The sequence below is a fragment of the Aedes albopictus genome, chromosome 3 (genome assembly GCF_035046485.1).
Source record: "Aedes albopictus strain Foshan chromosome 3, AalbF5, whole genome shotgun sequence".
In the NCBI taxonomy this organism is placed as follows: Eukaryota; Metazoa; Arthropoda; class Insecta; order Diptera; family Culicidae; genus Aedes; species Aedes albopictus.
In genome coordinates, this window is record NC_085138.1 from 430,613,197 (window position 1) to 430,639,808 (window position 26,612).

At 37.9% G+C, this 26,612-nt stretch overlaps 1 protein-coding gene across 3 annotated transcripts in view; it reads right to left on the bottom strand.

Moving 5' to 3' along the window:
• LOC109621471 (uncharacterized) overlaps positions 1–26,612 on the bottom strand; it is a 337,341-nt gene that overhangs the window by 84,229 nt on the left and 226,500 nt on the right. For all 3 annotated transcript variants that reach the window (XM_062856491.1, XM_062856490.1, XM_062856492.1), the window contains exon 3: positions 13,574–13,797. In XM_062856491.1, the coding sequence (XP_062712475.1) occupies positions 13,574–13,797 (224 nt within the window). The remainder of the gene's footprint in view (positions 1–13,573; positions 13,798–26,612) is intronic.

The window sequence follows — 26,612 nt, forward strand, 5'->3', positions numbered from 1 at the left end:
TGTATGCTAAAACTGGTGGGAACATATTGTGGTGGGACAAAAAATTTTTGCAGGGGGTCGAATGCGGTGCAAAAGATGCAATAAATTCTGAAAATTTTCACATATACCAGTCATTCAATTCAGCAACCTCTTTGTCATTATATTGGATCGGCTTCGTCATGCTTCACGACATTTGAGCCTATTAATTAAGTTAACATGTTTATGTTTGGTTTATGAGCTCAACGCGCATTGCAGCAAATTTTGAATTTAGATTGAAACTGCAAGTTGCGAAGAAATAACAGTTTTCGTTTAACTGGAAAACAAGTTTCGTTCCATCTGGAGCGTAATGCCAACATAAAAGAAGAGTTTATATCATACATTTTTGAAATAGCCATGCTATTAGGAGAAGTAAGTTACTAAAAGTACTAAATGTATCGGTTTTACATAGAAATTTTATAGTGGGACTGTTATGCGTAGAATTTCAGTTGTGGGACAGACATGCGTAGAAATTCAACAGTGGGACAATTTGACTTGACATGCTTTTCATTGAGTCTTCGAACAAAGTATGTTATTTTTTGATGTTATATGAAAATATACGTATAAATAGAGCGCCTGGTGCAAAAAAGTCAAAATCGTCAAAAAGTAAGATGGGACAACTATGCTTATAACGGCAGTAGTTTAAATATTTGTAAGATTTCACAAATCATGTTGATTTCATCATAGAGGTTTTATAAATAAGAAGAAACTCAGATGCACAGGTAAAACAAGCTGCTGAATTTTTCACAATTCAGCCAAAAATTCTAAAGCGTTTGCAATAAAAAAATTCTTATTGAATGGAAATGACTACACAGAACTTGACCAAAGCTACAACTTTTTGCGGAAATTGCAAAGCAACACTTTTATTTATTTTGGAAAATTTCGGCAAACTGGGACACATGAAGAAATTGTAAAGACCTGCCAGGTGAGCTTTGATTGAACTTATTTTCATAAATTTCAACTTAACCCTTTGGGACTGGATTGGCCATAAATAACCCCATTGATAAAACCTAGCTTAACAAACTTATTCGAGTTCAGCGAGGTTGCGGCAGTACTGATGAAACAGTCCGGTTCAAAAAGGTCAAAGCTAGCTCTTCACACTACCAGATTGGCTTGTATCTTGTATTACAGACAACATAATTAGTTTTTGTCATGTATTTAAACCAACTTTCCCACTATTGCCCACAAGAGTTTTCACCCCTAAGTAATAGAAAAAAGTCTAATCTTTCAACTATCGACTGAGCCATCTGCGCCATTTTGCGCCGGAAATAGTTACTTAAGGTGAAAGTACACCTTAAAATATGATAAATTTGCCTATAACTTTTTTGTTTTAACATATAATGACTTGGTATCTTCGGAAGAAATGTGTATTTTGACGTCCTGAACAAGTTTGTAGAAAGTCACAAAACTGTAGGATTTTATATGTTGAAGCTACACTGAAAAAACTAGTTTTAGGGGTACTTCGCACAAAACGCTCCATATCTCGAAAACCGTAAGAGGTGGAGCTTTGACATGTTCTACAATTTTTCTTCTCTTATTATGGGCTACAACCTTGCCGAAGACGTCAAACCTCTAAAAAAATATTTCGAAAAAATAAAATTTTTATCTCACTTCTAGGGGGATTATTCATTTATTACATTTTATCAAAAGACGCCTTTTAACATGCAGAAAAACTTTGTAGAACACGCCAAACCTCTAGAACCAACCTTAAAAAAGTTATTTAATTTTGATCGCAAAATCATCGATTTCGAACACTGTGCAATGGAACCCTTCTCTAGGACGTAAAACAAAGAAGTTAGATGGTGACGCCACCTATGCGGACGAGTTGCGAACTACTACGTTCTTAGCAATAGATGCCTCTGCGTCAAACAACCATGTGTCGGAATGTTTCGTTTTGGAGTAATTAATTTAGTTCCGCTAGATTGCGATTCGTACCCTTAGTGCAGTGGTCACCAAACTGCGGCCCGCGGGCCACATGCGGCCCTCGACCAGGGTTTGTGCGGCCCGCGAACTGATTTTGAAATGTGTTAGAAAGTCGCTCACTCATAAATTCCATAATGAAAATCAGAAATTTGACTATATAACTTTCATGAGAATGAATATGAACTACTGAAATTGAGTGTTTTTTTTTAAATGTAATACTTTTAAATGTTTTGCAAACAATTATTAGTTATAAGTAACAAGTTTGATTTCACGAAAATAAAATTAAAATAATTTCCATTTTGTTTCTATCGGCGAAAAAATTTCTTGTATATACTTTATATTCAGCACTTCTACCAGAAACCTATTGCATTTTCTACAGAATTTTTGTCTACATTTTCTTTTAAAGGAAGTGTTGCCCAAACTTCTGGAATTTTGCTAAAAAGTTCAGGGATTGAACAAGATACTCTTCATTCGCCTAGCAATACTTTTGGGAATTCCTCTTAAAATATTTATTCCAAATCGGCTACATGTCTGCAGGTTTTTCTTCATTGGCTTCCTAAGAAATCACGCAAGAAAAACTTTAAAAAAAGATCATAAAGGATTTCCACAACATTATCTCCAGGCAGTTTTTCGGAATTTCTTCCGAGAACCCTGAAATCCCTACAAATTATTCTGAAATTTCTCAAAATCCACGAAATCTCAAAAAACCTCACAGTTTCAATTTTTGCTTTTTTATTTCATATAAAAGGTTCGATATACATTTCAGGAAATCCCTAAGCTGCAGTAAGAAGCTACATTTGGAAATTTGTGTCAAAACTGGATCCAGGGGTTTACCTAGAAATTTGTCCGTTTTCTTATCCAGGACTTCCGCAATTCTGCACTTATAATTTGCGCTATAAGTACGCTGTAATTTTATTCACAGTATGCTTAAGGACAAACGTCTTGAAATCCCGCTTCAAGAGTGCATGAGAACTTAAAACGCACAAATCTCAAGAAGCAAGCTTCAAACATCAGTGCATTTTGATATTCTGTTCTTGCTCACTTGTAATAAGCTTAAAATAAGAAGATCAAATGCGCTGGTTTTGTTTACGAAGAGATTTGTGCCCTCGAAATCGTGAGTAGGTGCCAAAGTCGGCCATTGTGGCGGCCATCTTGGGATTCTAACAAGTCTGTCCTTAAAGAGGTCCATATTATTAATTATTCTAGCCAGCATCACTATCACTTATTTTTCGTATGACTTTTAAGTTACTAGTCTAAAATAATTTGCTCAACATTATTAATACTATGAACTACAAAACCTAAATATTACGGTTTTGAAAACCCGGTTTTAATTCCCTACGGTTTTCAGGATATTTCCATGTGAAATAAAATCTCCTTATAACTTCAGGTTGTTTAGTTTTTTTTTGCTCTTGTTCACAATTAAAAAAAAAACATTCTTTTTATTCGTGAATTTTAACTAATGCTAATTCTTCACCCTTTTCAAAAAACCAAACAAATGTATTTTGTGTTGAGTCTTGAAAATTGTTGAAAATAAACTCTTAAATGACTTGCGGCCCGCAGTCTCTTTCCAAAATTCAGTTTTGGCCCGCAAAGACAGTTAGGCTGAGGATCACTGCCTTAGTGCAATGAGTTGGACGTCAATCAAGGAGCGGACAAACTGATGTGGCCGAGGCTCATCGACGAGAAAACGAAGAAATTTTCAAGGAATTCAAAAATAAGATTTTTTTTTATTGAAGCAGGCGTTAGTTTCAAAAGTCAGTGTATCGGCGGAAGATTTTAAGTGCCGAAAGGATGAGGTCCAGATTAATCAGTCATCGCAAACGAGACATCTCCGGGACTTTCTCCGGAACTTTCGGGACAACTTCAGTTCACTGACACACGATTAAAAAAAAACTCCTCAGTGCGATTGATAATCGCTGAAATACGACGCTCTCTATCAGATCAACCATATTTAGGTTACAGCTTCCGCTTATGATCTTGCTTGGGACATTCTGGAGTTGAAGTGCGAAGTTGATCGCTCAGAAGCATATGAAAACATTGTTCAATGTTGCTCCAATGACGGCTTAAACCAGGTGACGTTTAAGATCAGAAGTTGGATGACGATATGCTTTGGGAAACTCACCACAGTTCTAAGAACATTCCATAGTATACGTCCATGGTTCACTTTCTTGAGAATAACAATTGTGCTATACTGCAATCGGAAAATCAATGATTTCAATTAACCCTCATTGGTTCATCCTGCGGTATTGATGAAAAATTTCACGGTTTGCAATGGAGGTCCAGACTGCTTAACAAGCTATATTAGCAATGGGTCTGTCATGTAACTCGTCGAACCTGTCAAGGAAAGTTTAATTCCTGGTCCTACCGAAGATTACTACAAGTCTACCACAGTAATTCATCAATACGCCATCGTGGAATCTGCTATCGGGAGTATGCCTCGTGTATACAGGCTTCAATAAACCTGGCTCGATCGATTCTAGGAGTAGATGTCTTCTACGAGTTGCTACTGATTGAGCAGCTGAAGCTCTCCAGGTCAGGTCCGATTCTTCACAACACGGAATTAGGATGGATCGTCGCTGGAGAGCTATCAGAAACAGCTATTGTAAGTTACAGTGCAGTAACTTCATCGTCGGAAATAACGACACAGGTATTTGGGGAACTGACGAAGTCTTGGGAATTGGAAGCTTGCTACACGAAGAGCTGTCTTTCCAGTGAGGAGTCTCCCTGCGAAACTATCTTTGAGAAAACAACAACCAGACATTTGGATGGGAAGTTCCGAGTTTAGTTACCGAAGAAGAAACACATTCTGCACAAATTACGAATTTCTGTGGCAGTAACTAGAAAACGCTATTTGTCAATGGAGAAGCGACTAAATGACAACCCAGAACTGAAGACCATGTAAGTATATGGCATTTATGCAGGAGTATCTTCCAGATGGGATATATGAAGGAGATGAAGGTGGAAGATGATGAACCAGGTCTAGAGTATTTCATTCTTCATCACGCTGTCCTGAAGCCCGACAGCACGAAAACTAAGCAAAGAGTTGTTTTTGATGCATCCTGTCCAACGGATTCGGGTGTGTCCCGAAACCCGATGGTTGTGCCTATTGTTCAGGATGACCTGCGGAGCATCCCACTACGTTTTCGACTGTTCAGGTTCGCAGTCATGAGTCTGCAGAGAAAATACACCGAATGGTATGGCAGCACGCGTCGGACCAACTTCTCCATAAGATATTCTGGAGAGATTCTTCAGAGGGGCTATTGCGGACGTACAAGCTCGGTTCTATAACATTTACCCGAAAACCATTTACCCGAAAGACATTTACCCGAATGACATTTACCCGAACGTCATTTACCCGAATGCGACAAATACCCGAACGCGACAAATACCCGAATACGACAAATACCCGAATGCGACATTTACCCGAATGCAACATTTACCCGAATGCGACACTTACCCGAAAAATTAAAAAAATACTTGATCCCCATATAATTTGTCAATAAAATAAATATGTTATGGCCCGGATATGCTGTGCTTTTATGGCTCCACCCAATCAGCCTGAACGCCAATCTGAATCAATCAGGAGATCGCCCAAAAATACTCACTGTGGATAATATTTTAAAATTTGATGAAACTTAATCAGTTAGAAAAGGATAATCCTTGGGATAATCTGTAACAAAGTTGTGTTTCATGAACAAAGTTTGCGGAAACGTAAGAAGCAAATACAATGCATTTAAGAAAACTATGACAAAGGGAGAGGTTTCAGATTCAAACAATTTGCCTGATATTCGGTGTGCATATTGGATGGCCGAAGACGATGTACGTGGCTATTCAAATATGAATCCTGGAGAGCTCAGTATGCTGATTGAACTGTCCTTTTTTGAAACTAATGTGTTCTTTTAAAATTTGCTTGAACATTTGCTGTTGGCGCTGATCTCTAATCATATTTAAATAATAAATTTTCCCTTCTTTTTATCATTGGCTGTTCTTTGAAACTATAAAATGCTGTTGCAATAAAGCTGTTGATTTTTTTTAAGAATTCTCCTGCTCAAGATATGGCTGTACTTTCGAAATCATAGTTATTGCTATAAAAACCATAAGTATTTCAATCTGAAACGTTCCCTTTTTTCAAATGTTGACTGTTCTTTTCATTATAATTAATTTGTTACGGAAAACTTGCCCCAGACCTTGTCAACTGACTGGCTTTTTGATGAGTGAGAATGAACAAAAAGTCGTCCAACCATTTGGCCAAAAATCATTCAGGTCGAAAGTCATGAAGATGAATGCTACATTGTTAACAAGAATTATGGAATGTTCTTAGCATAACTGAAGAACATCTAAGCTATTTATATACACTTTTATACACGGTCACAAAGTGGCACCGCTTTCTTTTTAAAATAGGCTGTTCTTTAGAATTAACATTGTCCACCCGTGAACTGTTGCTGAGTTGGTCGACTGGTACTGACTTAACTTGTAATTTCTCCATATAATTTCTTCCTTCTTTTCACAAGAGGCTACTTTTTCGAGTTGGAATGTTATATAGTTTGTTTGCCGACGAACTACTAACTCCATAGGAGATTTGTCCTTCTTTGAATAATAAGCTGTTCTTTCAAGTTAAGATTTATACAATTGACTGGTGGCCAAATTAGCAACTTTATCACACATTTCCCTTTTTTAAACGATAGAAGTTCTTTCGAAGCCTGCTAATCGATCGATCTACCATTTATTCGGCCTAATAACAATGATTGCTATGTTAGTATACTGGGCTGCTGTGATTCACTTGACATACAAACTCATCATTTTGATTGAGTGTATCAGTAAGCATTGACTGTGGCCTTATTATGAAGAACTTCCCTGTGCTGAAGCAAATTGAGGTTAAAATTTTCTCCTTATTTTATAATTTTATTGAAAGTACGAAAAAAAATGAAAGAATGATAAAAAAAAATCATATTTCTACCTGTATCCTTAAGGGAATAAATATACTCATCTATCGGGGTAATGACCCATTCGGGGTAATGGCTTTGGGATAATGTCGTATTCGAGGTTATGATGGCATTCGGGCCATGGCATTCGAGGTAATGGGGTAGAGTTTCTTTTACAGAAATAGTGTCACTGAGTTCTTCGAATGAGTGTAATCAGTTTCGTAGATTAGGGCGGAATTAAAAGCTACGAAACTGATTACACTCATTCGAAGAACTCAGTGTAAAAAAGGAAAGAACTCTTTTTTTCACTGAGTTCTTCGAATGAGTGTAATCAGTTTCGTAGCTTTTAATTCCGCCCTAATAGCTTATCCTTTGACAGATACGCGTATTTCGACTACCACTTGTAATCATCCTCAGTGTCAGTTAACCACTGGAATGGAGTGGATAACTGACACTGAGGAAAATTACAAGTGGTAGTCGAAATACGCGTATCTGTCAAAGGATAAGCAAATAGGGCGGATTTAAAAGGTACGAAACTGATTACACTCATTCGAAGAGGGTATTCTCGGATGGTCATAGGTTTGATTCCCAGCCCCGGCACTTGCAATTTTTCGTCAGTTGCTCTTCTCCCGAGAGCGACTGACACTGACCCTCTTCTGAGCCCCTTGGCTCAAACGGACCCGGATACCTGGACATCGGCGTACTGCTACTCATAATGGACCCCCAATCGGACCGGAAAGGAATCATCATCCTTGTGCTCATCATTCTACCATAGAGTAGAAAAGTGAAAGCAGCAGAAAGGCAACCTGTTCAATATTGTAGAATAGAATAGAATACATCTAGGCGCTGTACAAAATGTAAGTGCAGCTGTCAAATGAAATCGCTCACGTAGTGCCCTGGTAGACAATAGAGCCGTAAATTAGGTTAGGTGATCAAGAATAAAAAAAAGAGGGTATTCTGCTTAGAGGGTTCGAAAAGTCGGTACAAGGTCACTGAGTTGTTTGGCGACCAAACTATTACCTATCCTTCGGAGATTTTCCCTTCTTCTCTTCAAAGACTGTTCTTTCGAGTTACACTGCTGCATATTTTGTTGGCGTTTGAACTGCATATGAGTTTCGTCCTTCTTTCGATTATACCATGTTCTTTTTATTTACACTCTTACATGATTGAGTGATGGATTCCAAGTCTACATCTAAGATTTTTCCTTGTTTTAATTATAGGATAATCTGTTTGGCGAACAATCTGCGAACTTCTCTGTCAAATATTTTTTCTTCGGGTAAATGTCTTTCGGGTAAATGGTTTTCGGGTAAATGTTATAGAATCACAAGCTCACCACCGTTACGTACGGTACATCCGCTTTGCCATATCTAACTGTTCGCTGTTTGAATTGATGTGTTGAATGTGCGGAACGACATCTAGTTGCTACAGGGATAGATAGCGAAGTAGTCCATTTACGTGGATGATATGCTGGCGGGCTTCAGTTGAAGAAGGGAAACATGTTTGCAAGGTCGTCCGGAAGCTTTTACAAGGGTCAGGTTTCAATCTGAAGAAGTGGAACAGCAATAATCCGGAAATTTTGTTGGAAATCCCTCTTCAACTACGTGATGGTCGTGATGTTCTTGATCTGGATGTGAAAGCGATGGTGAATACGTTGGGTCTGACTTGGGAGCCACACAGTTCGAAAAAAACCTGTAAAATTATGACGGATCGAATGTAACAAAAGGACCCCGTCATATAAGATGGAAATTTTTGTGCGATCTTAAAACTACATTGCAGATATCTGTTAGAAAATATAAAGAAAAATTGAACTCCGAGCGAGAATTGAACTCAGATCCTTGGGTGTGAGTAGCACGCCCGAGCTCTCTCGGCTATCTCAGCTGCAGAAGAGCAGACAGTCAAAGTTAAACTGCTTCTACCATAATGCACGCATTCCCGACATGCTTCGGCTGCTGCAGAGAGTACTAAGAGAGACAACGGGGAAACCGCCACAGCTGCGAGCAGCCGTTCGTTTAGCTGGTGACGGAGAGTGGCTGGCATGATTTATAGCAGATGCATGTAAATTCAAAGCGAATATGCTTTAAAATCTGTAAACAAACCGTCTGACCAGCAGCGGGCTGCTCGGCTGACGTTCAATGTTGGTGATTCACATTTTTCTGCCGCAAATTTCAGTTAATCTTCAATTTACGTGCTGCTTAACTTTCATATTTTTTTTGCTGTGCAGCTACGGATACGGTACGAATCAAGGTCCCAAGCTGGAGGCTGGAGCTGGAGCCAGTTACCTCTCGAACCGTTCTCTCAGAGATCACACGGATTTTCGATCCATATGTGGGTCCAGTTATAGTTCAAGGAAAGATATATCTACAAGAACTTTGGCAAGCAAAGTACTCATTAGGCCTGTCCAGCTTTTCAAAAATGTTCTCTGATTCTCAAGTCCACCCCCATATTTTGATTGGCATCCTAAAAGAAGTAACTGGTCAAAATTTCAGCCAAATCCGTTGAAATTAAGAGGTGCATCAAATCAATTTTGTGTTTTTCGACTATTTTTGAACTTCAAAAAATCATAACTACTCTAAAACATGTCAAAACTTAATTCTTTTGGCAGAAATTGAAAGCTATACTTGTCTGCTACAACTTCTCCGAACAACGTGTGCCAATAAAATTGAAGGAAACATATGTAATTATCACATTTGTAATCAGAAAAACCTTGAAAAGTTGATTTTCTGATAGATTTCTTTCTGGAACACCCTAATATACTTAATAAGTTGGATTTTTCAAAACGGCATCATATTCTCCAATGTTTTTTGGTTATTTGCTTCTTTGACACCAATGCTGTAGGAGTTATGCAAAAATTACTAAAATTCGTGAAAGTCAAATGTGGCCTAAAAACTAGCTTTTCGGAGACAATCACGTTGTGGCGCGAAAGTGTACTGAACGTAGTAGCTTTGCTTCCTAGTAGTTTGCCTTGGCTACCCCCTACCACGGGTGATAACAAACAGGCGCGATGACAGGTGTTGGCTATCATATCAGTGCTGACGCGATGCCACTTTTTGCGCGCCAAAGCGTGATTGCACCCGAAAAGCTAGTTTTTAGGCCACATTTGGCTTTCACGAATTTTAGTAATTTTTGCTCAACTCCTACAGCATTGGTGCCAAAGAAGCAAATAACCAAAAAACATTGGAGAATATGATGCCGTTTTGAAAAATTCAACTTATTACGTATATTAGGGTATTCCAGAACAAAATCTATCAAAAAATCAACTTTTTAAGGTTTTTCTGATTACAAATGTGATAATTACACATGTTTCCTTCAATTTTATTGGCACACGTTGTTCGGAGAAGTTGTAGCAAACAAGTATAGCTTTCAATTTCTGCCGAAAGAATTAAGTTTTGACATGTTTTAGTGTAGTTATGATTTTTTGAAGTTCAAAAATAGTCGAAAACACAAAATTGATTTGATGCACCTCTTAATTTTAATGGATTTGGCTGAAATTTTGACCAGTTACTTCTTTTAGGATGCCAATCAAAATATGGGGGTGGACTTGAGAATCAGAGAACATTTTTGAAAAGCTGGACAGGCCTAGTACTCATGGGATGACTTTTTAAGTGGCGACCTCCAGTCACGATGGCCTGAATTTCAGTAGAAACCTCAGCGAATTTGACGCAATCTTTGAACCCAGGTGGATTGCATTCGGGATAGACGTGATCTCTTGCGAAGTCCACCGATTCAGTGACACTAGCGATAAGGCCTACAGGGCAACGGTCTACTTGGGATGTGTGAACCTGGACGAACAAATAACGGTGAACCTGGTGATCCAGAATCTCTAGAAATATGGTCCAATAGTTTTGTTGTGCAAAATGATCAAATTTGATTTTGCTGGGGGCACCAAGATTCCGGAACATCCGGAAATGTAGTAGATATGTTCAAAACCTCTTGAAACATGTTGGTCTTGTTTTGTGAAGTCATAAAGTTTGAAATGTAGCAAGCTAGCTTTCGAAGTTGATTTACCAGTGGTGCACATTTATATGTTATGGAGGTTACCCCTGTTTTCCTGGCTATAAATTCAGAACAACGATGAAATTCTTTTCTATAGAAGTATTTTGTGATCAACTGTCAAAATTTCAAGAATTTTAATTATGAAGGGGCTGAGAAGCATAGCTTCAAAGCTTTGAAATCGAGTACTCAGTGTCAAGCAGGTGTTAAACAAAGCCTCAGTCTTGACAAAATTCAAGTATGTATTGCTATTTAATCTTGTTAATCAAAGTTTAATTAGAGTTCGTGGGGCAATATCAGGCTGGATTCATGGGTGAACGCGCTACAACGGACCAGATGATCACCATCCGCCAGGTGTTGCAGAAATGCCACGAATGCAACGTTCCTACACATCACTTGTTCATCGATTTTAAAACGGCGTATGATTCAATCGATCGAGACCAGCAATGGCAGAATAGCTATGCACGAATACGGATTCCAAGAAAAACTGAAACGATTGATCAAGGCGATCATGGATCGAGTGATGTGCGTTGTTCCAGTGTCATCGTATTAGTCATTAATGTGTCGAAGACAAAGTACATGATGGCAACTGGCTCCAGGGGAGAATCACCACGCCCGCCACCCCGAATTTATATAGACGGTGATGAAATCGAGGCGGTTGAAGAATTCGTGTACTTGGGCTCACTGGTGACCGCCGACAACGACACCAGCAGAGAAATTCAGAGGCGCATTGTGGCAGGAAATCGAGCTTACTTTGGACTCCGCAAAACTCTACGATCGAATAAAGTTCGCCGTACCACGAAGTTAACTATCTACAAAACGCTGATTAGATCGGTCGTCCTCTATGGGCACGAAAGATGGACCCTACGTGCAGAGGACCAACGCGCCCTTGGAGTTTTCGAAAAGAAGGTGTTGCGTACCATCTACGGCAGAGTGCAGATGGAAGATGGCACTTGGAGAAGGCGAATGAACCACGAGCTGCATCAGCTGCTGAGGAAACCAACCATCGCCCATACCGCGAAAATCGGGAGACTACGGTGGGCGGGTCACGTCATCAGAATGTCGGATAGCAACCCGACTGAAATGGTTCTCGAGAGCCATCCAACCGGCACAAGAAGACGTGGTGCGCTGCGAGCTAGGTGGGTCGATCAAGTGGAGGACGGTCTGCGGACCCTACGCAGAGTGCGGAACTGGAGACACACAGCCATGGATCGAGTAGAATGGAGAGGACTCCTAAGTACAACAGAGAACACTCAAGCCTTGGTCTGACCGGTAAGGTAAGTAAAGATTAAATGGCAGTATTTGAATTTTGACAAGACTTCAAAAGTCATTTCCAAGTTACCAAGTTACGTACTTTTCAGCAGTCTCACTGTTATTTAGTATTTCAACCATATTTTACAAGTCATCTGATGGTTGATCCACAGGCAAAAAAGACGTATCACTTGGAACAAATTGCGATAAAAACCATCGTCACGAAAACATAATCGCCCAATGCTAACCAGGCTGTGTTACGCAAACTACTCAGTAGGTGGCAGTAGTGAGCAAACGTCAAACAGGAGCAAAAACGATGCGAGCGCCGTAACCGAGCGATTTGCGAACTACAAAATATTTGAATTAACCGTTAAAAAGGGTAACGACAAGAAGTGAGTAGAGTGAGACGTCTGTTTGTCTGTGGTTGATCTGTTCCTTGATGCGCTTCCAGATCCTAACATAAACTTGAAAGAGTTCTTAGAAGCTCCTGAACACTGATATAATGTTTTGTTCTGTGGCTTTATTTGTGATCTACTGGCATTCACATGTTACAGATAGATGATCAATCATACTTGTAGATCACAAAGCCTTTACTTCAATAATTTCTTGGAAGATTCTGAAGATAGGAAAAGCTTAGTATTCAATACAGTGTTATGAGTTCTGCAATCAGAAATGCGTAGAGAAAGTACGAACGGACGAAGTCGTCTAGCAAGTGTACCATCGTACCACTTCTACCCACCATCCACTCTACTCATGTGCGTAGTAGCTCTTCCAATTTCCCGGAAACGTATGTTGCTACATTTGTTTAGCAGCTTCCTTTCTAGCTCTTCGAGCTCTGCCGTTCACGGAATCCTCACTCTTCCACCTCATATAGCCAGCAAGTCTCTTTCATGGCAACTGATATCGTTGAATGACTTTCAACAAGAACGAGAACGACCCCGACGACCGAACGAACGGATCCGAATGTGGATCAAGTGGGGATGGAATTCATTATGAATCAGCCCAGGATGCATTTTGCATTTTATGCTAATTGTGCTGCCGAGAATTATATTGCCAGGGCACTCGTCGTCAAATCATCATCGGTGGAATGATAGAAATAGGAGTAGGGCCTCTAAGTTCAGAGGCGCTTGTGCTGATATAATAATTGGAGCATTTCTAATATTTTTGCCGGCTGTATGATTGTTCCGAGAATTATAGTGGTTGGGGATGGTTCGTTTCGTATTGAGACCAAACTTATTAGCAATTCTTCGAAAATGATGTTTTAGATAATCGAGAAATGTTCTGCTAATAGTGAAGAGAACCTGGGCAATGGGAATTTCCCAGAGCAGGATGAAAAGAGCTTTTCCTGTGTGCAATTTCGTTTAACAGGGTAGAAGTATTGGCGAATGTGATTCCATTGTGGTTCTATGTATGATATACCCTGCAACATATAAATCAGAGTTTGAGAACGGTGTGGTGGCTCGTGGACTTACCTTATGTGTACCGACAGCGTGTGCTCCATCATATACATATAAATGATCATTACAGTCTAATTGTAGCATATCGAAACGTAACATAAATCTCTGCAGTATCGAGTGTGTTTGAAATGTGATAACACAGTTTAGGTTTCTCTCGTTCTTGGAGGAGAGTGTAGCACCATCTATTTTCCTATACAGTTGTTGTAAAAAATGGGTTTTACAGATTGAATCCATGTGATCTGAAACGAAAGCGAGAAAGAAACAGAGAAAATTGGATTAGTATGGCGATGCACATTTCGGTGTTCTGGGTTTTAGGTACAGAAAGAAAAAAAAACTGCAGCTGAGATGTTTGAAATATGAAACTCGTTGACCAAATGTCAACCTAGTGGGTCATTAGTCTTAGTCTTGGTGGCGCAGCGAACGAGAGCTGTGCACATGCGACATCCAATGTGCACGAAAAATCCAATTAAAAGTGGAATACCCTTTGTTTTGGAGAAACCCATTTTTCATTATACCTTTGCACAGTGCACAATGGGCCCAGAAATTGATATCCGATGACAAACATGATTTGTGTCTTTGCAGTTAATTTTACGAAGTTGCAGGATGTATCAATAATTAGAAGTAAATTTTACATGTCATTTCTGAACTTCATACAGAATGATTTACGATGATTTCGTAGATTCTCAACAGCTGAGCCAAGGCTTATATTTTTATTTTGACTATAATGGAATACAAAAACAGCACTAACAAAAGTACAAGTAATTTTTTTTTCGAGTAACTTGATAGCACTTACCTATCCCAAGTAACAATCTTAATTCTATTTGGTTTTATTTGTTTTTATGATAGTTTTATCGGAACATTGCATATTCTAGTTGATCTTATCGGAGTCTCAGCTGAGCACAACTATTCTTCGTCAATATGTGGTTTTAAAAACACCTCCAAGAATACTTGAGGTTCAGTTCATAAAACCATAAACACAACAAGAACTGTTGAACTTATTTTCAGTTTTATAAGGTTCTTGTAGTTATCTTCAATCATCCGTTCTTGATCAAGAGTAACTGTTCTCGCATAAGAACAGTTTGGTACATGAAAAATACAAGAAAAAACTCAAGCATCAGATTTTGATTCTCATCGTTCCATTATTGCTGCCAATCAAGAACACCTACTCGGAAACCCAACCGCAACGCGGTGCAGTGCCAAGTTCCTCCGGTTGCAGCATTCGAAATGAGGTGGGTATGGTCATCTAGGACATCGTTTCCCGTGCAATCGGGGTTCCAATCATCGATCTTCAAAATCAACAACTACTTACCTGTTGGAAGTGCTGACCGGAGGAATGAGGCACTGCACCGCATCAAGGCCGGTTATTCATCGGACGAGATTCACAAAATCCACCGCGGTGCGATAATTTATTGTTTGTTTACAATTTGGTGTACATGTTTTATGACGTTCTTGGCGGAGTTTGCATAAACCTATATCAAGAACGTTATAAACCTGAGTACTCTTGAGTAATACTTCTTACCCTTGCATAAGATGAAATAAATTTAAGGCGTTCTGGATGGAGGCCAACCAGGCTGCATTGAGAACGTTATAAATCCTAGTATTCTTGAGTTATGCTTTTAGCTCTGGCATGAGTTGAAAGAAATTTAAGACGATCTTATGGTGATGTTGATTAAAACCATCGATGATGGACCGACCACCGGCCTAGATTTCAATGGAAGCCATGTTGAGAAAACTCATGAGCAATGTTCGCATGACCAGGAATAATATTTTTAAATATTTTATTAGTGCGTTATAATGGAAGCGCGTTGCAATTTTTGGAAGTATCTTGCAACATTTATACGATGAATTTCGCTTGGCATTTGGCATCCTTGTTACACCACGGAAATATTTCCAATTTGTGTAATAAATTAATCCCGATTACAATAATGTGTCATTTTCATTGTGTTTTTAATTTCAATTTAATTCACCAAACTTTTCTGTCGACATAAAAGCTGCATCAGCAACAACACTGACAAATTTATTATCGTTTTATCGTGCACTTGAAGAATTCAACAAGGAGAGAGCAATTCGCCTTGAGGACAACTTGGGAAGTACAACAAGTTTTAAGAAAAATTTAAAAACAACTCTTCAAGAGCATCTTAGGATGGGCCTCTTTGGTCTTATGGCGGGTTTGTGGTTGAGTTGATGCCGTGTTGCAGAACAATTTGGTTTATGCATGGTTTTAAAGAACAGGTGTTGAAGAATACTTCAAAAGCATTATAAAATTAATTTTGTTACTTGGGTAGTTAAGTTTTTTTTTTTATTTACATTATGTTTGGATTTCAGTATTAAAAAAGAAATCGTTATTGCATCATTAGAAGAATTCTTAAAAAAATCTTAGATGAAATGTTAAATCCCCTGAATGATTTACAGGGGGTGGCCAAAATATTTGGGATAGGCAACTTTTTTTCTCTCACAAAAAAGTTCAACAAGCTGTTTTTTTTCATAGAGTGCATAAAAAAAAAAACTCAAATTTTGACTGTTTGTCAACCTGTTAATTGTGCATCATTGGTACAAATTTCATGATTGGTTACTCTTTCGCGAAGTTAGAACCGTTTTGGTAAAACATGTTTTTAGACAACTAATTTTTGAACTGTCATATCTCGGGAACCAGTGAACCGAATTTAATGATTTTTTTTAACGTTTATCAACAATATATTAATCCTTGATACAACATTATAAAATGTTATATTTTCTCACGATGAATTAAGTTATACCAGGTTGAAACTTTTACCCATATAGAGGAAAATAAGTTAAATTTATGATACCACTCAAAAATTACTAAATATGTTCTTTCTTAAATCCAAATAGTCTCTAATATATCTTACTAGAGGTATCTTACGAGCAGAAGTGGAAAATCTTTGGATATCAAAACTAAAATTTATTAACATTGATGTAAAAAAGTTACATTTTTTTCGAGAAAAATCCAAAACGTGTCAATCCATGATAACTTTATACAACGTTCAAAAAGTACCTATGTCTCAATAGCTTGTGAAGAATTAATATGTTGTTTATAAAGGTTCAAAATTTCATTCAATTCGATTCTCTGGTTTCCGAGATATGACAGCTTAAAAATAAGATGTCTAGAAAATAGTGTTTTACGAGAACGGTTCTAGCTTCGCGAAAGATTAATCAATCGAGCCAAAATTTGTACCAATGATGCAGGTTGACAAACTGTCAAAATTTGAGATTTTTCGATGCACTCTATGAAAAGGTACAACATGTTAAAGTTTTTGTAAGAGAAAAAAAGTTGCCTATCCCAAACATTTTGGCCACGCCCTGTACAGTGAACTTTCTGGATGATTTTTTTTTTTTCAGAAATGTCTGGAAGTATCATCCACGGAAGTTCTGCAAAAGGCTTATAGGAACTCTAAGAAACCTGGAAGCAACACTTGGAAAACTCTGAGCAAACCTTTGAGAAGTTTTCAAAGAGGCCTTTAAGGAATTCCAAAAGCAATTTTAGAATCATATTCTGGAAGAATCATTAGATGAGCATCAGTTGGATTTCTGATGGAATTGGAGAAAGACCCCATGGCTCAATGTAGGGAGATATCCTTGGTGGAACTTCTGGAGAATTCCTCAAAAGAGATTATCAAGAGATCTATGGAAGAAATTCAGGAGGAATTGCTGATGGAACAAATTTGGAACCGTCGCAAACAATGTTTAGGGGAACTCTCTAAAGAAAATCTAGAGGAGCTCTCGAAAAAAATTCTTAAAGTTTTAGTGAAAAATTTTGAGAAATTTTTGGAAGAATTTCTGGGGGACTACACACAAATCTAACACGAAATATCAGCATAAAATTCGTAGAAGTTTCTGAAGGAAAGAATTATCGGAGACATTTTCTTGGCTTCTTCTTTAGCAAGCCTCAAAAGAATGTAAGAGCTGCAGAACGAATCTTGAAATGAAATTCTAGAAGAATTCTCAAAGCAAGTTACGGAAATTTATCTGTAGAAGTTCTTGGAAGAACTCTCGAAGGAATTGGAAAACCAATTTCGCGATGAATCTTTAGAGAAATTCCTAAAAACATTTCTAGAAGAAAGATTTTGTCCCCACTGGGGACTCAGCCTGCTTTTCAGTTAATCCCCAGTAACACAAGCAATGCTTGAAAAAATTGAAGCGTTTTCCCGACGATTCAAAATTTGCTCGGCAACTTTTCAACCCAAAGCAGCAGCTATGTGACTTCATTAGCTGTGAAGCAAGTGAGAGCAGGAGCAATAAAAATATGTTTGAGAGTGAGGAACGATGATTCAGCGCTCTGTGGCTCTCTAAATCTTTCTCTTCGGCGGTGTATACAGCAATGAATATCCTTTTATTACGGTACAAATGATATAAACTCAAATTATATCGATTATTATAGTCACACCCAAAATGATTATTTTTTCAAATTTTGAGCAACAAACGAAATTCACTGAATCATTTTTGCATCTGCAAGTGAGAACGAATGATCTCCAGTCAGTTTGCTTCACGAGCCAACCGATTATTGAGGAACAACGGCCGTACTTCGTTCGGTTTCTCTCAGTTCCCTTTGCGTGTTCGTGGCGGTGGTTGGCATTGATAACTGATCGCATTTTTCATATTCACGCGGATTCAAGCACTGATTGAACACAAATGTCACGGAAGAGTCACGGCAGCGCAGATTTTGCTACTGTGACTTACTGCTAGAAAGTAATGTGCTTATTTGCTAGATGTAAGCCAAAGTTACTTCTGCGCAACCAAAACCTGCGGTGCCGTTACTTGTGTGTTGCTTGGAGTGTTCTATGAACACTTCTACAGTTATGAACTGAGAGTTTCCGCTGTCAAAATGATTACTCTATGTCGATGAAAGTCAAGGAAATTTCTATAACGAAAAGTTTCTGGATCAACCGGGAATCGAACCTGTCATTCTCAGCATGATCATGATAAAAAAACCAACATCTTTACAGCTGTGGATATCTGGGCACATTTCGTCATGAAACAAATAATAAATATTTAGATTGATAACCCTTTCGTGACGAATCAGCACAATTGTGCTGTTGAGTGGCAACAGTTTTGCACATTTTTTCATCTGTTTATAGTCTTTGTTTTATGTGATGTAAACTATTTCAATAATTCAGCCATTACTTATACTTGTTTGTGTGCAAACAAACTTTTGTTTACGTTGCCTGTGAAATTTACGACCAACAAGGTAATCTCATAAAGTGGACAAAACCCGTAAAACATGGAAAAGTTTTATCTGTCGCATATTTTTGCCTTTCTCGTACACCAAGGTGTACCGAAAGGCTATATGTTCACTCCAAAAACGAAAATTTGATAGAGCCTCCGGAGGGGTCAAGTCTTATATACCAATCGACTCAGCTCGACGAATTGAGGTGATGTCTGTGTGTGTGTATGTGTGTGTGTGTGTGTATGTGTGTGTGTGTGTATGTGTGTGTACAAAAAAACTCACATCACTTTTTGGCAGTAAACCTCATCCGATTTCAATGACCGACGGTTCATTCGACGCGGAATCTGGTCCCATTGTTTCCTATTGAAAATGGTTCGGATCGGTTCAGCCGTTCCGGAGATATGGCCATTTAGGTGTTCCGGAACGGTACCCTAGGAAGGGACCAGATATGAAAATGCATCAAACCTATGCATGCGACACATCAAACCACGGCATTTTCGATAACCTGATAAGCGGTAAGCAGAAAAATAGTCTAAGACCATATCTGAACCGGTAGTGTTCCGGAACCGGTTCCGGGTGTCCTGCCGGAAGTGGCAAATATCAAAGTGAACCAAACCCATGCATGAGACACATCAAACCACGGCATTTTCGATAACCTGATGAGCGGTAAGCAGGAAAATAGTCTCAGACCATATCTGAACCGGTAGTGTTCCCGAACCGGTTCTGGGCGTCCCGCTGGAAGTGGCCAAATATACAAGTGTACCAAACCCATGCATGCGACACATCAAACCACGGCATTTTAGATGACCTGATGGACAATGAGCAGGAAAATCATCTCAGACCATATCTGAACCGGTAGTGTTCCGGAACCGGTTCTAGTCGTCCCGCTGGAAGTGGCCAAATATACATGTGAACCAAACCCATGCATGCGACACATCAAACCACGGCATTTTCGATAACCTGATGAGCGGTAAGCAGAAAAATAGTCTCAGATCATATCTGAACCGGTAGTGTTCCGAAACCGGTTCTAGGCGTCCCGCTGGAAGTGACCAAATATACAATTGAACCAAACCCATGCATGCGGCACATCAAACCACGGCATTTTCGATGACCTGATGGATAATGAGCAGGAAAATCATCTCAGACCATACCTGAACCGGTAGTGTTCTGGAACCGGTTCTAGGCGTCCCGCTGGAAGTGGCCAAATATACAATTGAACCAAATCTATACATGCGACACATCAAACCACGGCATTTTCGATGACTTGATGGACAATGAGCAGGAAAACCATCTCAGATCATATCTGAACCAGTAGTGTTCCGGAACCCGTTCCGGGGTTCCCGCCGAAGTGGTTAAATCTGAAAGAGAAACAAACCCGTACATGCGTCACATCAAATAGCGGCTTTTTAGATTACCTAATGAACGGTCAGCAAGTGTTTCGGAATCGGTTTTGAGTGGCCGGAAGAGGCCAAATGTAAAAGTGAACCAAATCCAGGCATGTGACACATCAAATCGTGGCTTTTGCGATAACCTGATGAACAGTTAGCTAGAAAATAGCCTTACGTCACTGGTAGTGGTCCGGAATTGGTTCAGAGAGTCCCGTCGAAATTGTCAAACCCTGCATGTGACACCTTCAATTTGCAGCGTTTTTGGTTAACCGATGAGCAGTTAACAAGACAATAATGTTAGACCATATTTGGTTCAGCCGGTAGTTACCCGGAATCAGATCCGGGTAGTAAAATGTAAAATTTAACCAAACCCATGGATGCGGTACATCAAATCACGACCAGTCTTGTAAACATTCGACACTTTTTACTACCTTCATTTCGTTGCCGCAGTCGGGTGTCAGTCGGCTTTGTTACATTCGTGCGCTATCGTTACCTCTTACCTACACACAACACGAGCAGTAGAACGAAGACTGATCACGACTTATCGACAACCTGATGGAAAAATAGGGTCAGACCACATTAGATTCCCGGTAGTGTTGCGGGTTCAGCTGTGGCTTCGAAAGTGGTGTGCGCTGTTTCACAAGGTCTGCAATATGGCTATAGTTTGAATGGGGAAGAATGCCGGTCTTCGTCCAAAACTGGTAACCAGAAAATCATAAACGACATGCCAAAATTCAATACGGTGACTATTTTATGTAATTTTAGGTGCAGAGTCCAAAAATGAATACCAGAACATCCAAGATGGTGTCTCAATGTTCAAGATGGCGGTTAGTTTAGTTGGGGTAGATATCCGGAGTCATAAAATAATGACCGGAAAATCTAAAATGACGTTTCAAAATTTTGCGGCTTCATGACACTTGTTTGGTTTGAGTTTTGGATCGTTGTCTTATATTTTCTGAATATTGGATGTTATGCTAATATAAAATGTATCCATATTTAGTAGATTTAGCAAGCAGCTTTCATTTTGTATTTATGTCAATGTCATCTACATGTCGCTCGAGTTTTGTTGAAAGGATATTTTAAAGCACGAGAAAGGCACCATCACCGCTAGGTGGATTAATTAGGGTTTTTTTATTTACGATTTATCTAGGTTGTCAAAGCTAGAAATCGAAAGGTAAAGTGTAGTTCTATCAAATGACGAGAAATAATTGTTGTTTTGTTGGGCAGTCTAAGAGCTCTGGGTTCTGCATTTATATGTCCAAATTTCAGGCAATTTTGCCCACAAAAACATCCCATGACGAAGAGAACAAACCTGCCGATAATACCCTTCGTCACCCTATTAAGATTGAAGGATTAAAGTATTTTTTTTTAATAATCGACTGTACGTTGGGTGATATCTTTAGGGTTTTCTTTGACATTTCAGTCTGATTTGGTCAATCAAAAACAACTATATGTTTTCCTAACCCGACGTTTCAGTCTTTATTAATCCTTTTTTCAATGATTTCAAGGATTTGAGAAAGCAGTGGCAGCTGAATTTCGGAAGAAAACAGCACTAGTAGATCATGCAGTAGACGCGGGACGCACTTTCAGATTAGACTATGTAAACATTATAGACAGAGCAATCAGTAAACTAGATGACCAATACTAGAGAGCTGCTTTAACAGATACACAGCAAACACAATAAACAAATGAACAGACACAGATAATTTATGTATTGTATACGCGGCACTTCTACACACAGTCAAAAACACAAGAAAATCAGAACGCCGAAATCAAAACAGAACGAGTGTAAACACCACTCCAGTCACTACCACTCACACACAATGGATGTAATCCAAGCTAGACACAGATAGAAACAACTAAATTCCACCCGTCATCTTGAAAAAAAGAAAGCAGTGCGTGAAATAATGGAACGGATTCCAATTTTCAATTCCCAACTTTGTTTTTCCGGAAAGTCAAAACCGGTTGGCGTCGGTGGTGTAGCGATAAGCGCTGTTGTCTCTCACCCCCAGTAGGTCGGGGTTCAATTCCCGTCGACGTCGATGGGGTTATCTGAGACATAAAATCCGTCATCATGTCTTCCTTAGGAAGTAAAGCCGTAGGTGCCATTGGCGTATCTAGGATTTTTTCCTAGGGGGTGCCAGTGCCGATCGTGGTGAGGACATCAACGCATGCATGCATTATTCTTGAGCTAAATTACAAACTTTCTGTAAAAGACACCAAATTTCAATCAATCCTGAGTCGCGTTGTCAAGCTTCACAAACATATATCTGGTAAATGAATTGCTGTATGAAGCTAAAATTTTCACTTTCGTGAAACTTTGATTAGTAATCAGTGTCAAAATTTCAACTTCTAACAGCATTCTGTAAGCAAGAAACATGATTTCGGAAGTTCCAAAACTCGACCGGATAATTGAGTTTTTTTTTTTGTTTTCGGCAAAACATTCTTTCGGCAATTCCTCAGGGAATATTCCCAGCAATTTATTTGAAAATTGTATTACCATTTGTACGCCAATTTAGATACATTTTGAATTTTTTTCAGTAATTTCTTTGGAATCTAAAATTTCTTATGCATTTTCATTTGACTCCCTTCGGCAATTTCTTTGAGAATTGCTTCGGTAATATGTATTTTTTTTTTTAATTTTAATTAAATTATTTTTTAAATTTAAATTAACTACAAAATAACTTTCGGCACATCTTTTGACAATTTCATCGGTAATTAAATTACCGACCATGAAATCTTCTTCGGCAATCCCTTGATAAGTTTGTTTGGCTTTTTTTTTAATTCCATCAACAAATCATTCGGAATTTTTTAGTTGTCTCTCAAACATTTTCAATTACGTCAGCAGTTTTTTTTTTTTGGTAATTCATTCGACAATGACTCTAACAACTTCCTCGCAAATTATCTTGCAAATATCTTCGGAAATTCCATTTATTTTTATTTTTTTTTGAGAATTTCGTCGGAACTTTTTTAATGTGATATTCAGTTTTACTTCGGTATTTTCTTCAAGATATCTTCAGTAATTATTTAAGGAATTCATACAGCCGATTATTTCAGAAAACATTCGGCATTTCCAACGTTACTTATTTCGAGTTTTTTTGGAATTTCATTAACAATTCCTTTGAAAAAATTCTTTCACTCCATACAATTGTTATTTCCAGTAAATTTTTGTTTGCGCTTAATCTATTGCAATTCCAGCAGAATTTTTAGATCGTTCTCACCAAAAAAAAACTACCATTGAGTGTTTTTTTTTATTCCTATTCCCCAAATAAAATATTGTATTCCAGAAATTACTTCATCAATTTCACCAAGCATTTCTTTTTTTTATGTCTTTATTTATGAGATTTTCAGCCCGAGGCTGGTTCATTTCAGAACCATTTCTTTAGATTTTTTTGCTAGGTTGCCATCAGAAAATCTTTCAATCTTTCAAAAAATATTTCAGAAATTTTCTCAAGGGATTTCTTTGGAAAATTCTTTAAGAATTACTTTAAAAAATTCTCAGAAACTCATTTCTCTCTCTCTTCTTGGCGTAACGTCCTCATTGGGACAGAGCCTGCTTCTCAGCTTAGTGTTCTATGAGCACTTCCACAGTTATTAACTGAGAGCTTCCTCTGCCAATGACCATTTTGCATGCGTATATCGTGTGGCAGGCACGAAGATACTCTATGCCCAAGGAAGTCAAGGAAATTTCCTTTACGAAAAGATTCTGGACCGACCGGGAATCGAACCCGTCACCCTCAGCATGGTCATGCTGAATACCCGTGCGTTTACCGCCTCGGCTATATGGGCCCTAGAAACTCATTTAGGGATCCTTAAAAAAATAAAAAAATATATTCTTCTCCAGCTTTTCTTGAAATTTCGGAGTTTCTAAATTCCATCAGAAATTCTTCCAGGGAATCTTTAAGGCAGTTATCTAGGAGTTTATTCAGAAATTAGTCATAGGAATTGTCCCGATATCTTTCCAAGAATTTTATTGAATAAGGAGTGTATCGTAAAGTAGTTGAAAATGTTTACAATAGCCTCAAAAATAGTTTAGTACAACTTTTAAGTAATTTCATTTTTGGAGATACTGTATAAATCCTTGAAAAAAGAAATGGCTTTTATGATTTTCTAAAAATTTTCTTTTAACTGGGTTTTTAACCTAGATTACTGAACGCATGTTTTTAAATTTTTGCACACCTTCTAAAAAATTGAAATTGCGAGAAAAGTTCGATAATGTTCGAAAACTGTTAACTTTTTTGTGCAAATATAATAAGCTCCAGAATCCTCATGATATAGGCAAATAATTTTTTTCAAGAAAAATTCCCACTGCATTTAAGCGCAATTCTTAAAAATGAAAAAAGGCCATTTTTGAGGAACCCCTTTTTTCTATGCTCCTCCAAATCATGTTTACGCAAATAAAAAATACATAAAATGAAAAATTCGCATTTTTTTAAATAGGGTATGTTTTTTAATATATGGACGAGTAAGTTAGAGCAAAAAATAAAATTTTAAAACCTTTTAAGATATTAAAAGTAGAACTTCAAAATTTGACCAAAAAATAGACGTTTTTTGGAGTGGACCATTTTGTAGATATAGGAGATTTTTCTATCGAAAATATGAATTTTGAAAGTCGGTGTTAAATGATATGTTATGTGTACATAACTGTTAACAAGCATCAATACTTTCCAGATTTTTTATCGTACGAATTTTAATCGCTACAGATTTTTGAAATGTTGAAAAATCTTAACAAAATTGCATTTTGTGCAGATTTTTATTTTGTGAGGTGTATTCACTTAACCATATTTTCAATAATACTAAACATTTTCCAAATTTTTTCAAGGTGTTCTAAACTTAACTATATTGTGAAGATTTCATAGAAGAACCGAAATGAAAAGACCAATCCAGCTTCGAGATAGAGCATTCTGAACATTTTCAACTACTTTCCGATACACTCCTTAATCTTCCACAATTTCTTCAGAGTTCCAAAGTTTTCTTTGGAATTCTTATGGATATTTATTCCTGCAAAAGTATGTTTAAGGATTAGGTACCTAGAAACTCTTCAATAGATTTTTGCAGTAATTCCTCCATAAATTCCTATGGAAAACCCTGCAGAGATTCCGTAAGAAATCCAAAGAATTCCGTCAGAAAATCTTCTAGGGTTTTTTTTTTAGAAAATCTTCTACAGCTTTCTTTACGAATTCCACTAAAGTTTCCTTCTGAAAGTCAGCTATAGATAAAAAAAATAAAAATCTATCACATCGCTTAGAAAGTCTTCCATTCCGAAATTCTTCCATGCTTACTAAGCATTGTTCCACATATTTCTGCTAGAACTCCGCTAACAAACCTTTCATGAATTTCCCAATAAACTGTACCAGAAAACCGTAAATTTTAAATTCATTCAGAAATTCCTCCAGATATTCCGTTAGAAAATCTGCCTTTGATTCCATCCAAAATGTCTCTAATGGTTTCTTTTGAAAGCTCTTCAAGGATTCCTTCATAAAAACACAGATAACAGACGTCCAAGCTCAAGCAGTGCGGTTGTGTAAAGCATTGAAACGGTTGTTTTGAAATAACTGGGAAAGTGACCAGTCCCATTTCGAATAGGGGTACAAATTTGCCGTTGCTTTGCTTTTGGCGCTAGTGTTGCCAGGTGTGCAGCCCAGTATAGTTCCACCGAGGAAATGTGTTGGTTTTACTAGGAAAACAATAATTGTATTGTTGCTCAACTCATTCCTAATTGAAACTGGTGAAACTAATTATCAATGTTTATAACCTCTCAAGATTTTCAAGAGTTACACATTTGCATAAAACATTACTTGGTTGTTCATTTTGGAGATTCTTTGAATATAGATTATGTCTAAACTTTTATAGGATAATAAGTTCTGAGACTCCAAGCTATTTATTCTCTAAAATAACTCGAATGCGATTACCGCGCACTATGAATTATAGTATACCTCATCATAACTCTGTGTATTATGGCCAATCGTTTTTTGTGAGAAGCATTGTACATTGGAATGCGTTACCCATCAGTATAAAATTGTGTACTTCTCTTATTGGATTCAAGCGGGATCTTCTCTCCACATTCTGCAACATGAATTAGATAGTGTATAAACGGAACCTTCAGGAACAAGTTAAAGTAGTGTACCATTAAGAAATGAATTATGTAATATTCCATTTGAAATCCTTTTGTGGCAACAAAAAAAGACGAAGTCTTACGTCACAAGAATTATTATGAATAAATAAATAAATAAATAAATGGGTTGCTCAAAATTTATTGTTGAATTAGTGAAATCATGAACATCTTGTTATTTGAGCAAATACAGCACAGTCTCTGAGTAGGAAAAATTAAAGGTACGCTAGTGAAATATTTCCATGAGATCACGCTATGGCTCTGTTACTGCTTTGGGAACTATTTAGGTAATGCTTTGGAATCTTTTTCGGCAAATTCCTTATAGATATCCCTCAGGAATTTCTTTGAAAAAATCTTCGGTAATTATTTCAG